This window comes from Coptis chinensis, chromosome 2 (assembly GCF_015680905.1).
Source record: "Coptis chinensis isolate HL-2020 chromosome 2, ASM1568090v1, whole genome shotgun sequence".
Lineage (NCBI taxonomy): Eukaryota > Viridiplantae > Streptophyta > Magnoliopsida > Ranunculales > Ranunculaceae > Coptis > Coptis chinensis.
In genome coordinates this window covers 100,647,501-100,660,889 of record NC_141457.1, presented here as the reverse complement: position 1 = coordinate 100,660,889, position 13,389 = coordinate 100,647,501, and the positions used below count along the sequence as shown (strand labels likewise).

Sequence of the window (13,389 nt, the reverse complement as noted above, 5' to 3'; positions counted from 1 at the left end):
GCCGTGTGAAATAGTGCAGATGACTTTCCAAGACCTTCCTATTTGACTTCAAATTTGTTTGAGATCATCATCCCAAAAATCACGACTGGCTCTTCTATAGGCATCACAGGAGCTGGTGGTGCCGGAGTTGCAGCTCCAATTCTGTATACTACAGCCATCTTCGCTACCTTTTGGAAGGTTGGGTGTTAAGACTCTAACTGAATATATATTGCTATTGAAGCGGGCTCTAAATATTTGTAAGTGGTGCCATCTTCTCACCAACGATTTGATTGAAATCAAGAATCTAGTCAATTTACAAAGACATTTTTGAAATTGTTTTTTTTTTTTCGCTGCAACACACACACATATATTATAATTAAAGGGATACACTGAAAGTCTGTGCAACATTTTGGTAGAGTACTCATGTCAGACGAGGTATAAGTCCATTTAGCTAGATCATGAGCCTCACCATTAAAACATCTTTTTAACCATCTGAAACATGAAAAATTAAATTTACTAGCAGTTATGATAATTGCTTTAGTAATGCTTTGTAAAGACCAAACAATACTAGACTCCTGGGAACTCAAACTGTTAATAACATTGATATTGTCACTTTCAAAAAGAAATTTTCCTCATCCTAAGTGTTTTGCCAGTTGCAAGAAGTTCAATCTCTTCTGCTGACCTTGTTGTGAATCTCTTCACTGCAGCAACAATTAAAGCTCTTTCTTTATTCCAAACCATAGCAACAGTGGCTCCTGATAGAGATCTCTTATTAAAAACACCATCAAACCTAACATTAACAGAATCAGACATGTGAGAGAGGTTAATAGTGGATATATTATTAGTACTACTAGTTGATGTAGAAGCATGTGTGCTTTGGTTAGTGTTTACATTCCTGAGTGTAGTTGTACGAGTTAATAGAAGAAGTAGGGTTTAGATTCTCCCTGTCAAAAGCTTCGAGTCTTTTTTCCCATTGAATCATTGTAGCTGTTAGTATAGACCCCCTATTAGCTGCTCATTTGTCAAACTTTTCCAGATTCCTATTATCCCACATAGTTTGCATTAGGGTGCATGCATACACACCCAAGTTTGCTATGTCAGGGACCTTACTTTCACATCATTCCATGATCTCATCCATCCATCTTCAAATGGGCCATCCTTTATTGACCTTTGTTCTTAAACCAAGAGGTGAAGCAAACCACAAAGCTTTTGCCCAATCACATTAAAAAAAGATGTGTTCCACAGTTTTTTTATTCTTAAAACAAAAGCCACACATAGTATCGTTGTTCTTTATCCTTTTTTGTATCTTTTCTCCAGTTGGCAGTATGTCCATGTATAATTTCCACATAAACATTTGTTCTCTAGCTCTCCAAATTCTTCTGATAGTTTTTGCTTGAAAAGTAGAGTCACAATCCTCCTAATCCTTCGCATTGAGCATATGAAAAGCAGATTTGACCGAGAATTTCCCTTTAGTAGCAGGTCACCAGGTTAACTCATCCTCCTCTCCATCCTGTGGTCTGATGTGTGTTCCTTTGATAAGCCCTGCTACTATAGGATCAAAAACTTCATCAATAAGTTGATCATTCCATGTTGATCCTTCCTGATTTATGAGATTTTTCACTTTCCAATATTTCTGGATTCCCATTGGTGGGTGCAAATCCTTTATCAGTATAGGATGATCATTGAACATAAGCCAATTATAATTGAAAATAGAGGTATGAGCACAATCCCCAATGGTCGAGATAAACCCTTTATGCACAAGATCAAAACTTTTATTAACCCCTCTCCAGAAGTAAGAGGCATTAGATGGTAATTTTTGTTCTGTCCCAATACCTTTTTTTTCCATAAGCAGCATGAAAAGTTTTAAACCATATAAAATTCTTATCTTTTAAAGCTTTTCAGCTCTGTTTGGCCAGCAAAACTTTATTCATATAAGAAAATTTCTTGAATCCTGGTCCTCCAAGGGGCTTAGGCTTGCAGAGTTTATCCTACTCAATAGTATGGATACTCTTGGATTCATCATGTTCATGCCACCAAAACTCCCTACACACTTTATCCATATTGTCACATATAGATACAGAGAGGGAATAAGATGTCATGGCATAAAGGGGTGTAGCTTGAGCTACAACTTGAATCAAAACTGTTCTGCCAACTTGAGATAACAGCTTGGCTCTCCAACCTTTTATTTTATTATGTACAATATCTACCAAGTAATCAAAATCAACTTTTTTACTGTCAGTGAGTAAAATAGGAACTCCTAGGTACTTATCTTTATTTGAAAAGTCTCTCATATTTCAGTATTTTCTCAAAAAATTTCTATGTTTAGCATGTACATTCCTACTAAAATAGATACTAAATTGATCAAAATTGATCTTTTGGCCAGAGGTCAAACAGTACTACAGAATATATTTAAGAACACCTGCTTCACTTAAGGAAGCTTTTGTGAAAAACAGTAAATCATTTGCATACAGTAAATGAGCAATGGGAGGAGCATACTTCCTAATTTTAATACCATGTATAGCATGATCATTTTCAGCTTTATTAATCATGCGAGAGAGAGCTTCAGAGATAAAATAAAGAGATAAGGAGATAACGGGTCGCCTTGTCTCAATCCCCTTTGAGGGAAGAATTGTTCCAAAGGAGAGCCATTAAGGAGCACTTTAAAAGAAACAGAAGATAAACATTGATTAATAAAAACTCTTCATTTTTTTACGAAACCAAGCTTTTCAAAAATATTATTTAGAAAAGACCACTCCACTCTATCATAAGCCTTGAGCATATCAAGTTTTAAAACTATCAAGCCTTCCTTATTCTTATACATGTTCTTTATATTGTGAAACACTTCACTAGCAAGGCCTATATTATCCCCTATATTCCTACCCTTAACAAAAGCCCCTTGAAACGGCGACACTATTTTATGAATATGACACTTTAATCTATTACCTAAAAGTTTTGAAATAATTTTATAAACAAAATTGCAAAAACTGATGGGTCTAAATTTTGAGATATGTTCAAGAAAGGAAATTTTAGGAATTAAAGAAATAAAAGTTTAATTGAATTTGGGGTTTAAAACACCATTACAGAAAAAATCTTAGACACAGTCAATAACTGCTGGTCCAACCACATCCCAGGCAGTTTGGAAGAAAACCCCCTGGAAACCATCGGGTCTAGGGGCTTTAAGAGAGCCCATCTTTTTTACCACCAACCATATATCCTCACCAGAAGGAATTTTAACAATCATATCATTTTCAATATGAGTAATACATGGCACAAAAAAAGAATCTATATCAGTATTATTTACAGGCATATCAGATTTAAATAAATCTTGAAAGAAAGAGTTTATGTTCTTACCAATCTTGTCCATACCTTCCAGCCAGTTGCCATTATCATCTTTCAACTTATCAATACAGTTTTTCCTTCTTCTATAGATAGTAGAAGTATGAAAAAACTTGGTATTCCTACCTTGTTCTTTTAGCCAGAGAGCCCCAAATTTTTGGCGCCAAAGGTCTTCTTCTTTATCAAGCCATTCATTAAGTTGGTTGTTAAGAGATCTAATCTCATCACATATGACCTCAATGAGAGTATATTTCATAAGCTCCTCAAGCCGATTTTGAATCTTTCTAATGTTAGAAAAAACATTCTCAAACACTTCTTTATTCCATTTTTTAAGATTTATTCTAGTTTTTGTAAGTTTAGTTAAAATATTACAATTAGGTTTGTTATGATTAGCAACATTCCATGCTTCCTCAATGGTAGGAATACAAGAAGAATATTTAAGCCACATATTAAAAAATCTAAAGGGCCTATACATTTTACAACTGTTACCTTTTAGGTTGATGTTCAAAGCCAAATGATCAGAGGTAGCACAAACAATAAATTTCACAGGAAACATGTGGAAGCAATTCAAGCCAATTAGGGACAACCAGAACTCTATCCAATCTTTCCATAACATGATCCTTAAATCTATGATTGTTGAACCAAATAAATTTAAGCCCAGAGAAAACCAAATCAATCAAACCTAAATAATTAATAAATGCATTAAAATCTAGCATGCATTTAGTAAAAAAAGAACTACCACCAACTTTTTCATGCATAGATGTTATACTGTTGAAATCCCCCATAAGAACCCAAGGCCCAGGCAGTGGCAGAGCCAGGAATTTAAGTGGGGGTGAGCCACCCAGAAACCAAGCATAAAAAAAAATTAAAAAAAATAATACACTAATTTTTTTTTTTAACTAAAAATTCAAACCCGATCACAAAACAAATATATTTCGAACATAAAAAAAAAATCATATAAAATGATTGTAATAAATGTAATATAAAAAAAAAAAAAAAATAATTCAATCTAAACAAGCACTTCTTCATAGTTGTCTTCGACACGGCCTTCTTTTTTGTCATCCTTCTTTATTTTTTGGAAGCGTTGCAAGATCAACTCGGTATCAATGCTATCAAAAACTTCTTTTTCAATGTATGTTATTAAATGATCATTCAACCATTCATTCGTCATCCGATTGTATAGACGATTCTTTATGATATTCATAACAGAAAAAACCCTCTCCACGGTAGCAATAGCAACAGGTAAAATTAGCGTCAACTTAATCAACAAATACACAAGTGGGTACACAATGTCTTTCATCGTCTCAACCATTTTTTTGGCTAGACCGCTAATTCTATTTAATTTATCAAACTTAGAATCGGAACGCATATCAATAATATAATTCTCAAGTTGATCCGCTAATTCCATTTAATATATTTCTGAAAAATCATCGAGATAAAGTCGAGCAAAATGAATCAATTTTTGTTTATCGAAAGTAGCAAACGACTCACAACCCGCTTTGATGTAGGTTGTTCAACACCACCATCCTCAGTTTCTTGGTGACTTTGATTTGAAGAGGATCCTACTTCAACACTAACAACATGATCTGTGTTACTAGTTGGTTGAGCGGGCAACGACTTTTCTTTGATAAAATACTTTAGCATAGTTATTTAAACAATTAAAATAAACCACCAATCAATTTAATTAATATTGCACGAATTAAAATAAACCACCAATAATGTGCACAAAATAAAATAATAATCACAAACATATAAAAATCTAAATAATATGGTTTAGGAATAAGTACAAAAAAGACAACAAAAAATTAAATAATATAAGGGTTACCTAGTTACCTCCACAAAACCGGTAAGTGTAAAGGTGTTTGTTTGGGTAGAAGAGTAGAAGACTTAAATTTTAATATAGAGTAATAGATAATGGAGGAGAAGAGAAATAGAGTACGTGAGTGGGTTTTTTTTCTTTCTTATTTTTTTAATGAATATGAGAGGATTTCTTTGTTTGGGTTTATATATATGTTTGTTTTTTCGGTGGAGTGATTTGTTGAGTTTTCTATTTTCTTTTTTTGGCTTTTTTGGTACTTTGTTCTTACTACATCAAGTACTAAAATATATGACACGTCAGCTCAGCACATGACCTTTTGTTTAGTTTCTACTAGCTTGTTTATGCGTCAGTGGCACATGGGCAAAATTTTTTTTTTGCTTATTAACTTGCGCCCTTTTGTAATTAACTTGTAGCTTTTTTTTTTTTTTTGTAGAGTTGAGGGTACGCCATGGTGTACCCTGGGCCCCTTAGCTCCGCCACTGGGCCCAGGAATCTTGGGTGCCAAATCCCTAAACTCATTCCAAACTCTAAGGGGGTGTTTGTTTTTCCTACTTATAAGTGCTTATAAGTGGTATGGGTGTTTGTTTTTTCAAGCACTTATAAGTGGCAACATTATAATTTTATCCATATTTTAATAACACATGTTCTCTATTGTCGAAGTTAATGATGATCATATAAAAAATCAATTTAATGGAAGTAGAAATAAATTCATATAGACCATACATTAAACAATCCACAATAGACATATTATTTATTATGATAAGGGGTTTTTAGGTTTTGCCCCCTAATATTTAGCCATAATTAGGTTTTGGCCCCTTTTTTTTCATTTATTAGGGTTTGGCCCCTTTTATCCAAACAAACCAGAGCCATAACCAGAACCGGTCGGTTTAAATAGATAATTTTCTTAAACCCATTTTTACCCCTGCACAAGCTTCTCACGTGACTTTTAAAGTTGTAGAGATTAAAAGGTAATGTGGCATACCCTTGGTAAATGTTCCATTAAATAAAAACTTTAACACAAGTACGTTATTGGACACACATAAAATAATTGTAACACTGCTAGTGGGTATGTGCGATTGTGCGCCATTCATTAATATTGCTAAGGGATGCTTGATACTTGGGGCATAGAATAAAATCTTTTGAAGTCTCTTGTAAATAGGATTATTCTGTAACACATTATAATAAGTTGTTATGTTATCTACTTTTATCATACATGTAATGTTATGGTTCTTGTGCCAAAAGGTCACTTTGGCTTCTTCTAAAGCAGTGATCAACGGTGTCGACCCTAGAAATAAAATCAAGACTAGTTCAGATATAAAGAGAAGTCATGATGTAAAGTTGTGCAGGCAACCTAGCAATATCAATGGATTAGACTCTGTACAAACAGTAGAATGTAAAAAAGAAAGCTCTCAAGTTTTAGGATCTGGCATCTCCAATTCGATGGGTTGTATTTACACTGCTAACTCTAGGTCCAACGAATCCCGAAGTAAACAAGAGACGAGCCTCCCGCTCTCTTCGCAGGAGGACCATCTCGCACAGTTGATTGCTTTGATAAACATGTCCAGTCATCAAAATATAGTCTAAAAACAACAAGACATAGCAACTGACAGTCGGCATGTCAATGTATTTGCAAAAAAAAATCTAACAACACATAAAAAACAAAAAATATATAGCATCACTCAAATTCACCTCACTGGGTTTGGGTGAGTGGATCATAATATGGTGGCTGGGTTATACCACTTGGTGCTGATGGTATTTCTGGTGCAGAAATATTAAACCAATCAACACCGACACCACTAACACTTCCTCCTCCTCCTCTGTTACCAGTTGCAGTCCTTCCCCTGGTACTGTTTCCTCTACCTCCCCTGTTACCATTTTCTCTGCCTCTCCTTCCTCCTCTCCATGTACCTCTTAAAGGTGGTGGTGCAGGAATGACCAAAGGGACCCTTGGTTGTTTACTTGTCTCCCCCATGCTCACATTTGCACCAGATTGCTGACTAGTCTCCCCCACGATCATATCCACACCAGATTGCCGACTTGTCTCTCCACCTGACATCCTTCCTTTTTTTGTCCTTCTCGGTGCCGCACCATGTTGCTCTCCTTGGCAATCTTCACTAATACCTAATACACAATACAAGTCAAAACAACATAATTCATTCAACACTAATCCCCACCAAAATAGAAACACAATTCATAATTTTTTACTTGTCCTCTTTGGCTTTGGTGGCATGTTATCCTTGCAAGTCCTACTATTGTGTCCTACAACTCCACATTTGCTGCATTTTTTCCTTGGACCCTTGGCTTGAGGTTCATCTTCAGCTCTTATCCTTTTCTTGGGTCTACCAGCTTTTGACTCAAATGGAGGAGGAAATACCATCTTATCAACACCAACAAAATAGATATTTAACAATACATTAGTTACAATATAACATTTATTTAACTAAGTATTTAACATAAATATTTAGCAACTTACAACTTTCCAGGTTTACATTCTCAATGGGCATCACATATCCAAAGATATGTTTTTTAAATGAATCAATGGAGAAAAAGGACTAGTGTACCTATAAACCAAGTATTGAGTCATAAAATAATTGAAAAAAAATAAAATTATCAATATTTAAGAAAGTTTTACAAAACTTTTTGGATCCATTTATCTCTTCTCTTTCTAATGACAACAACTTTGTACACGGGGGATGCCTGTAATTTGCCACTTCAACAGCTGCAAGTCATCTTCAACAAGTCCACATTCCACTTCTTACCAGACTTGGTCATCACAAATGAGATGTGCTCAGCTACACCTGACACTTCATATTTGTTGTATTTTTTCTCAAATGTTTTGATGATAGTAGAAACCCTAGTAACCAACCCACTATAGCAACCCTCACATCATCTCATGAGCCAATCTCCTTCTCTCATGCAAAGTTGAAGTCAACATAAGATTATATTTGTCAACAAAAAACCAAAGGCATGTCCCTCAAATCCAAGATCCAACTGTTAAAGGACTCATCAAATTGTTGCTCACATGCTCACATTTTGAGCTCAAGTCAAAAAGTAAGATCTTGCCCATGCCTTAACTATCATGATAGCCTTATCCAACCAAGCTTTAGCTTCCTTTGTTATCTTTCATGCCCAAAATGCCTTCGATGCAGCCCATGCGAAACTTTCCAAGTGTTCACCCTTAAATATCTTTTTTTGAAATTTTTATACATGTGTTTAAAACAAAACCTATGATAGGAATAAGGAAATACTTCATACACAGATTTGAGTAAGCCCTTTTGCCTATCTGAGATGAAGGTGAGTGATTTAGTATGCTTGTCAAAGTGAGGCTTCAACAATTTAAGAAAAGAATACCATGTGTCCTCATTCTCACCCCTACAAATGTATATTGCCGGGGAAACAAACCATTCATGGCATCTAAGGCCACATTAAAACACATCCACCATATTTACCTTCAAAAGCTCCATCAAGACCTATAATAGGTCGCAAACCATCCAAAAAAACCAGATAAAGAAGCTTCAAAAGCCACAAAGAACCCCAATAAACTCATGAGTATCTTTCTCCCCTGTAACATCTAACAAGACTACTTTTGAAGTCAAAATTTGTCTCATCAACTTTTTTGAGCCAACATGTAACCATCCTCATAGTTACCATGAATACTCTCTTGCATCTTATTTTTTGCTCCCCATGCAGTAAAATAACTAATTTTAACTCCATAGTTCCTCATTATCCAAGCAATGATGTCTCTAGGCTTGAAGTGTGGATGATCTCTAAGAGTTTCTTCCATTATCTGTGCAACCCATGGAGATTTTGCCTGTTTCACCTTATCATTTTTGTCAGCTTCACAAGTATGCTCACCCTTGAAATGCCTTAACCTCATAGTGTGTTGGTCTACGCTACTTGCAAATATGTTCCAAGAGCACCCCTCAATCGCACACTTCAATCTAAGTCTGCCTTTCTCATTCTTAACTTGCTTATAGCTGAATTTGTTTGCAACTGCCAATGACTTGAAATATGTTCTAGCTACTTTAATAGTAGGCCACCCATGCCTACATACATACATAGGTCACACTTTTGAACCTTTTTCAATATGAACCTTTTCATGTTCTTCATCTTATAGATTAGAAGTCTTAGTGACAAACTCTAAATGTTCATTTTCCTTTTCATATTCTTGTTCATCTACCAACCCTTCCACACCTTCATCATCCTCACTTTCACTATCCGGTTCAAAGTCACTTTCTTCGAAAGTGTTGACTCACATACCCTTTATCCTCAACTACGGATGGACCAAACAAGTTAAAATCAGTTCCCAAATCCAAATCATCTTCTATATCCACATCTACATCATCATTTTCAAGAAAAATATCTTCCCAAGCAAGAATATCATCACTAAGAATATCTTCAACATCACTCTCGATGTTTATTGTCACTTCTTCTTCACAATAACCACCAAGTCCTAACTTTCCATACACAGGGATCTTTCAATTTCCAATCACACCTGAAATTTTCAGACTCCTCACAAACATCTCTTTCACCAACATCACTATTTTCTGCCAACAGGGAGGGGAGTGGTGAAGTAACATGTGTTAAATTTGGGGTGGTGTGATTTGATGGATTTACTCTTGAGATTGTCTAGGTGTTAATTGCTTGTTAGTTGAAAAGAGTGGTGTAAATTGATGGAGACGGGAATTAAACAAAGAGATAAATATATGATATTTACCATCCCTCTCTATCTTAATGGTATCCCACATTTTCGTGACATCAACATCATTGCAAATTGTACACAAATACCCTCCAAAAATGTATTTGACAGCAGAAATACCAACATCAGCCCCTAAAACCTCATGAAAATATGCAATGAGGTCCATATAACATAACTTATCCCCATCTAATTCAATAATGAAACCGGTAACCCCTTTGTAGTCTGGATATTTTAACTCTACCAATATTATTTTTCCCCAAAACCCATCGTAGTGTATCACATACACTTTCTCACCTCTTAAAGGGTTCGCCATGACACTGAAAATATATAAATATTATGCATTAAAAATCATATAACAACATAAATATTAGACATTAAATAATGGTGTGACATGACAAAAATAATTCATGGTCAGGTAAGACAACAACATAGAATAGACATTTTGAAGTTAAATTAAAGACATATGGCCAATAGGATATAAGCAAAAAATTATATTTATATTAATTAACACAAAAAACAGCAAGGAAATATCTTTATCTTCCTTGCAAAATTCCAAAAATTTTCGAATATTGAAGAGTGAAATCGTGAACATTTTTCATGCTATATACCATGATCAGGTAAAATAAAAAATAAAACATTCAGTAAGAAGAATAAGAAGGGAAAAAATGGCAAGAATTACAAGATGTATTGTGCTCATGGCAATCTGAGATTAACAGCATAACATCAATAATACTTTGCAAGTGGGTGTGCGTTTGAGTTACAACTAGATATAAAAGATCATAAACCTAATGAACCACACATTTCTCTAACTATTATATAATTACTTATATATATACATTATCTACAAGCATGACAAGAAAACCAAACCCATGAACAAACTTCCTCTTAGACTATGTGATATAGATTCTGATAAACTTGTGAAATTAAACCACACTGTTTTTTTACAGGTATCCCAAAAGTTAGACATGGGATCTTACAAACAGAAAATTTTTGCCTTGGACCAGTTGAGGGAGGCAAGTAAGTTTTCGGGTTTGACATTCGAAAGTTTCAAAATATTGATGAGGATTTGAACAAGGGTTTCAAAATACAAAAATTAGAAATGAATGTTTTTAGAGAACCGAACTCCATTACAACAGAAAATTAGAAGCACTCCATTAAAGCAACATTTTTTAAGTTGAACAAACTTACCTCATAGCAATTCTTCACAATATCGCACTTTTGCCGCGCTATCACCAAGTCCACACGAACAACCAAACAAACCCAGGAAAAAGAGCCTAACGATCCCTCTCAACCTTAACTCTCAAATGAACAACTAACACACCTAAATAATCAAGCCTTAAATCTTAAGTGGGGCAGCCCTAACTCTCAATCGCTCAAATGAGAGCAAAACCAAATGAGGGCCGAAAGATATTACAGTTCTTTTTTGCTTTTCTAAGTTATCTAAAAATGCTGTCCATTGATTTAATTATCAACTTTAGATTAAAACACGTGTCTCTAAATCACAATTTTTGTAAACCCACGTGAGATTAATGAAGGGCATATCTTGGCCAATATGAAAATATATGAGCCCAAACAGTTTAATTTTGGTTTGTTTGGAGAAAAGGGGCCAAACCCTAATAAATGAAAAAAAAGGGGCCAAAACCTAATTATGGCTAAATATTAGGGGGCAAAACCTAAAAACCCCTTATGATAATCATAAAGTGTTATTGGAAAGACATTAACTTCTTCTCATTTGCATCAACTCATTTGCTATTTGGTTAGTTATATAATTTTATATGCGTCCATGGGTAGTTATGTAATTTTATGTCTAATCCCAACTTATAAGTTGGCATAAGTAGAATTTTCTCACTTACAACTTTCGGCCCTATTTATAAGTTTTTTTGACCGTTGACTACTTATAAATAGGAAAAACAAACACCCCCTAAGTCTATTATTTGAAACAGGTTCACCATACATTAACATAAAACACCAAAAATGTAAATTAAGATAGTTTGTGATATTAACCGTCACATGATTTCGTGTTGCTCCCAAGATATCCAGTTGCACTTCGTTCTTCCAAAAGATTGCTAAGCCACCACTATCCCCCACAACTAGTAAACATAACCTACTCTTATAATTGATCTCATTACCTACTTTTTCTATCCTCTTTTTTTTAGCCTTAGTTTCTAAAAGACATACAATATCCGATTGATGTTGTCGGATTAAGTCTCTTAGATTTTGAACCACCATAGAAGTCTCTATTCCATGGCAATTCCAAATTATCATTGAGAGGCGACTGTATGGGGACAACCACTGTGAACCTTGGAAGAGAGGACAGACCCCTCCAAAAAAAAAAAAAAAATCAAACTAAGAAAACGTAGTTCCACAACAAAACATCTTAAGACAATAAAGACGATGGAGCTAAGAGCCCAGAGCGGCACTGTCGCAAGTGCCGCAAGAGGTACTTAAAAAACAACCAAAAACTACAAGGCAAAACCAAATCTTGGTCAAACCGTGACACCAAACACTCTTGGGAAGATTAGAAGTATGCTAGCATGTAAATGTGTATGAATAAGATGAAAAAATGTTAATCACAACTACCAGAAGCTATTAAAATATCATGATAATTGAAATTGAACTTAACAGACAGAATTGGGTTTAGAGATTATCTGCTTGCAGACCCAGAACCAGTAAAAAAAAAAGCGTCTCGTGTGAGAATGGTCGGGAATTTTCCAAGGCTTCCCACTAGATTTGCAGCAAAATCAACAGAGAGTATACAAAAGAAACTCCCCAACGTGTAGCTGAAAAATCATTTCCTGCAATTAAATGCGCAAGGACGTAGTCCACAATCCTATGTTCGAGACTAAAATAAAGTGCTGACTTTGAGAAGATGCACTGCCTCTCGAGAGAGAACTGTTGGATGGGATATTCTCACAAATAAAACCAGTGGTGTGGTGAGCTGTGGTACCCAATTACAGCCGAAAGGGTGTTGCTCCAGGATCGCCTTTGGGGTTTCTCAAAAAAAGGATTTTTTATTTTTTAGACTGTCGCATTTACAGGTTGAATTCTAGAGCATGGGTTTACTAAAAAGTAGAAGCCACTTAGACGAAAGAAAGAAGAAAGAAAGTCACTCGACTCACTAAAGGCTGCGGATCTGCAGGAGAAATAGATCTCGTTGAATCCGTGGATATAGACACAGAACCTCTATGTTCAGTCGGTTTGACTTGTAGTTGCCCTTCTCTTGCTTGGCCTGAATGCAAAAAGTAGTTTTTTTTTTTTGAGGATGCTTCTAGAGAAGAAGAGAGGGGAGAATTGAAGTGCCACTACGGCAGCGGAATATGATTCCGAGGAGGATGGTGGTATGACACCGTTAGGTGGTGCTCCAATGAGCGCCGGCGAGCACAACGGCTCTAAATTGGACCGTTATGGTCAGTTGTAATTGGAAACTCAGTCGCCAGGAAAATCGCATGTGACGTCACAGGAGCTCTTCACGCCATTTTTGCAATTGTTTAATCGCCACATGATGTGATTGAAATTAAGAATCTACAATGACAGTTTCCCCTTTGTTTAATTAAGA

At 35.3% G+C, this 13,389-nt stretch overlaps 2 protein-coding genes and 1 long non-coding RNA gene across 3 annotated transcripts; all 3 read right to left on the bottom strand.

Annotated features, from left to right (window-relative positions):
• Positions 1-3,070: 3,070 nt before the first annotated feature.
• Positions 3,071-3,763, bottom strand: LOC147519642 (uncharacterized). Its single transcript, XM_086594159.1, has one exon. The coding sequence runs from the start codon at positions 3,761-3,763 to the stop codon at positions 3,071-3,073; it is 693 nt and encodes a 230-aa protein (XP_086450285.1).
• Positions 3,764-6,548: 2,785 nt separating this feature from the next.
• Positions 6,549-7,511, bottom strand: LOC147519641 (uncharacterized). Its single transcript, XM_086594158.1, has 2 exons — positions 7,340-7,511; positions 6,549-7,255 (listed from the first exon to the last, which is right to left on the bottom strand). The coding sequence occupies exons 1-2, from the start codon at positions 7,509-7,511 to the stop codon at positions 6,825-6,827; spliced, it is 603 nt and encodes a 200-aa protein (XP_086450284.1). The 3' UTR covers positions 6,549-6,824.
• Positions 7,512-12,420: 4,909 nt separating this feature from the next.
• LOC147519640 (uncharacterized) lies at positions 12,421-13,293 on the bottom strand. Its single transcript, XR_015212307.1, has 2 exons — positions 12,953-13,293; positions 12,421-12,816 (listed from the first exon to the last, which is right to left on the bottom strand). It is a non-coding gene; the product is annotated as an uncharacterized LOC147519640 (long non-coding RNA).
• Between the last annotated feature and the right edge of the window lie 96 nt (positions 13,294-13,389).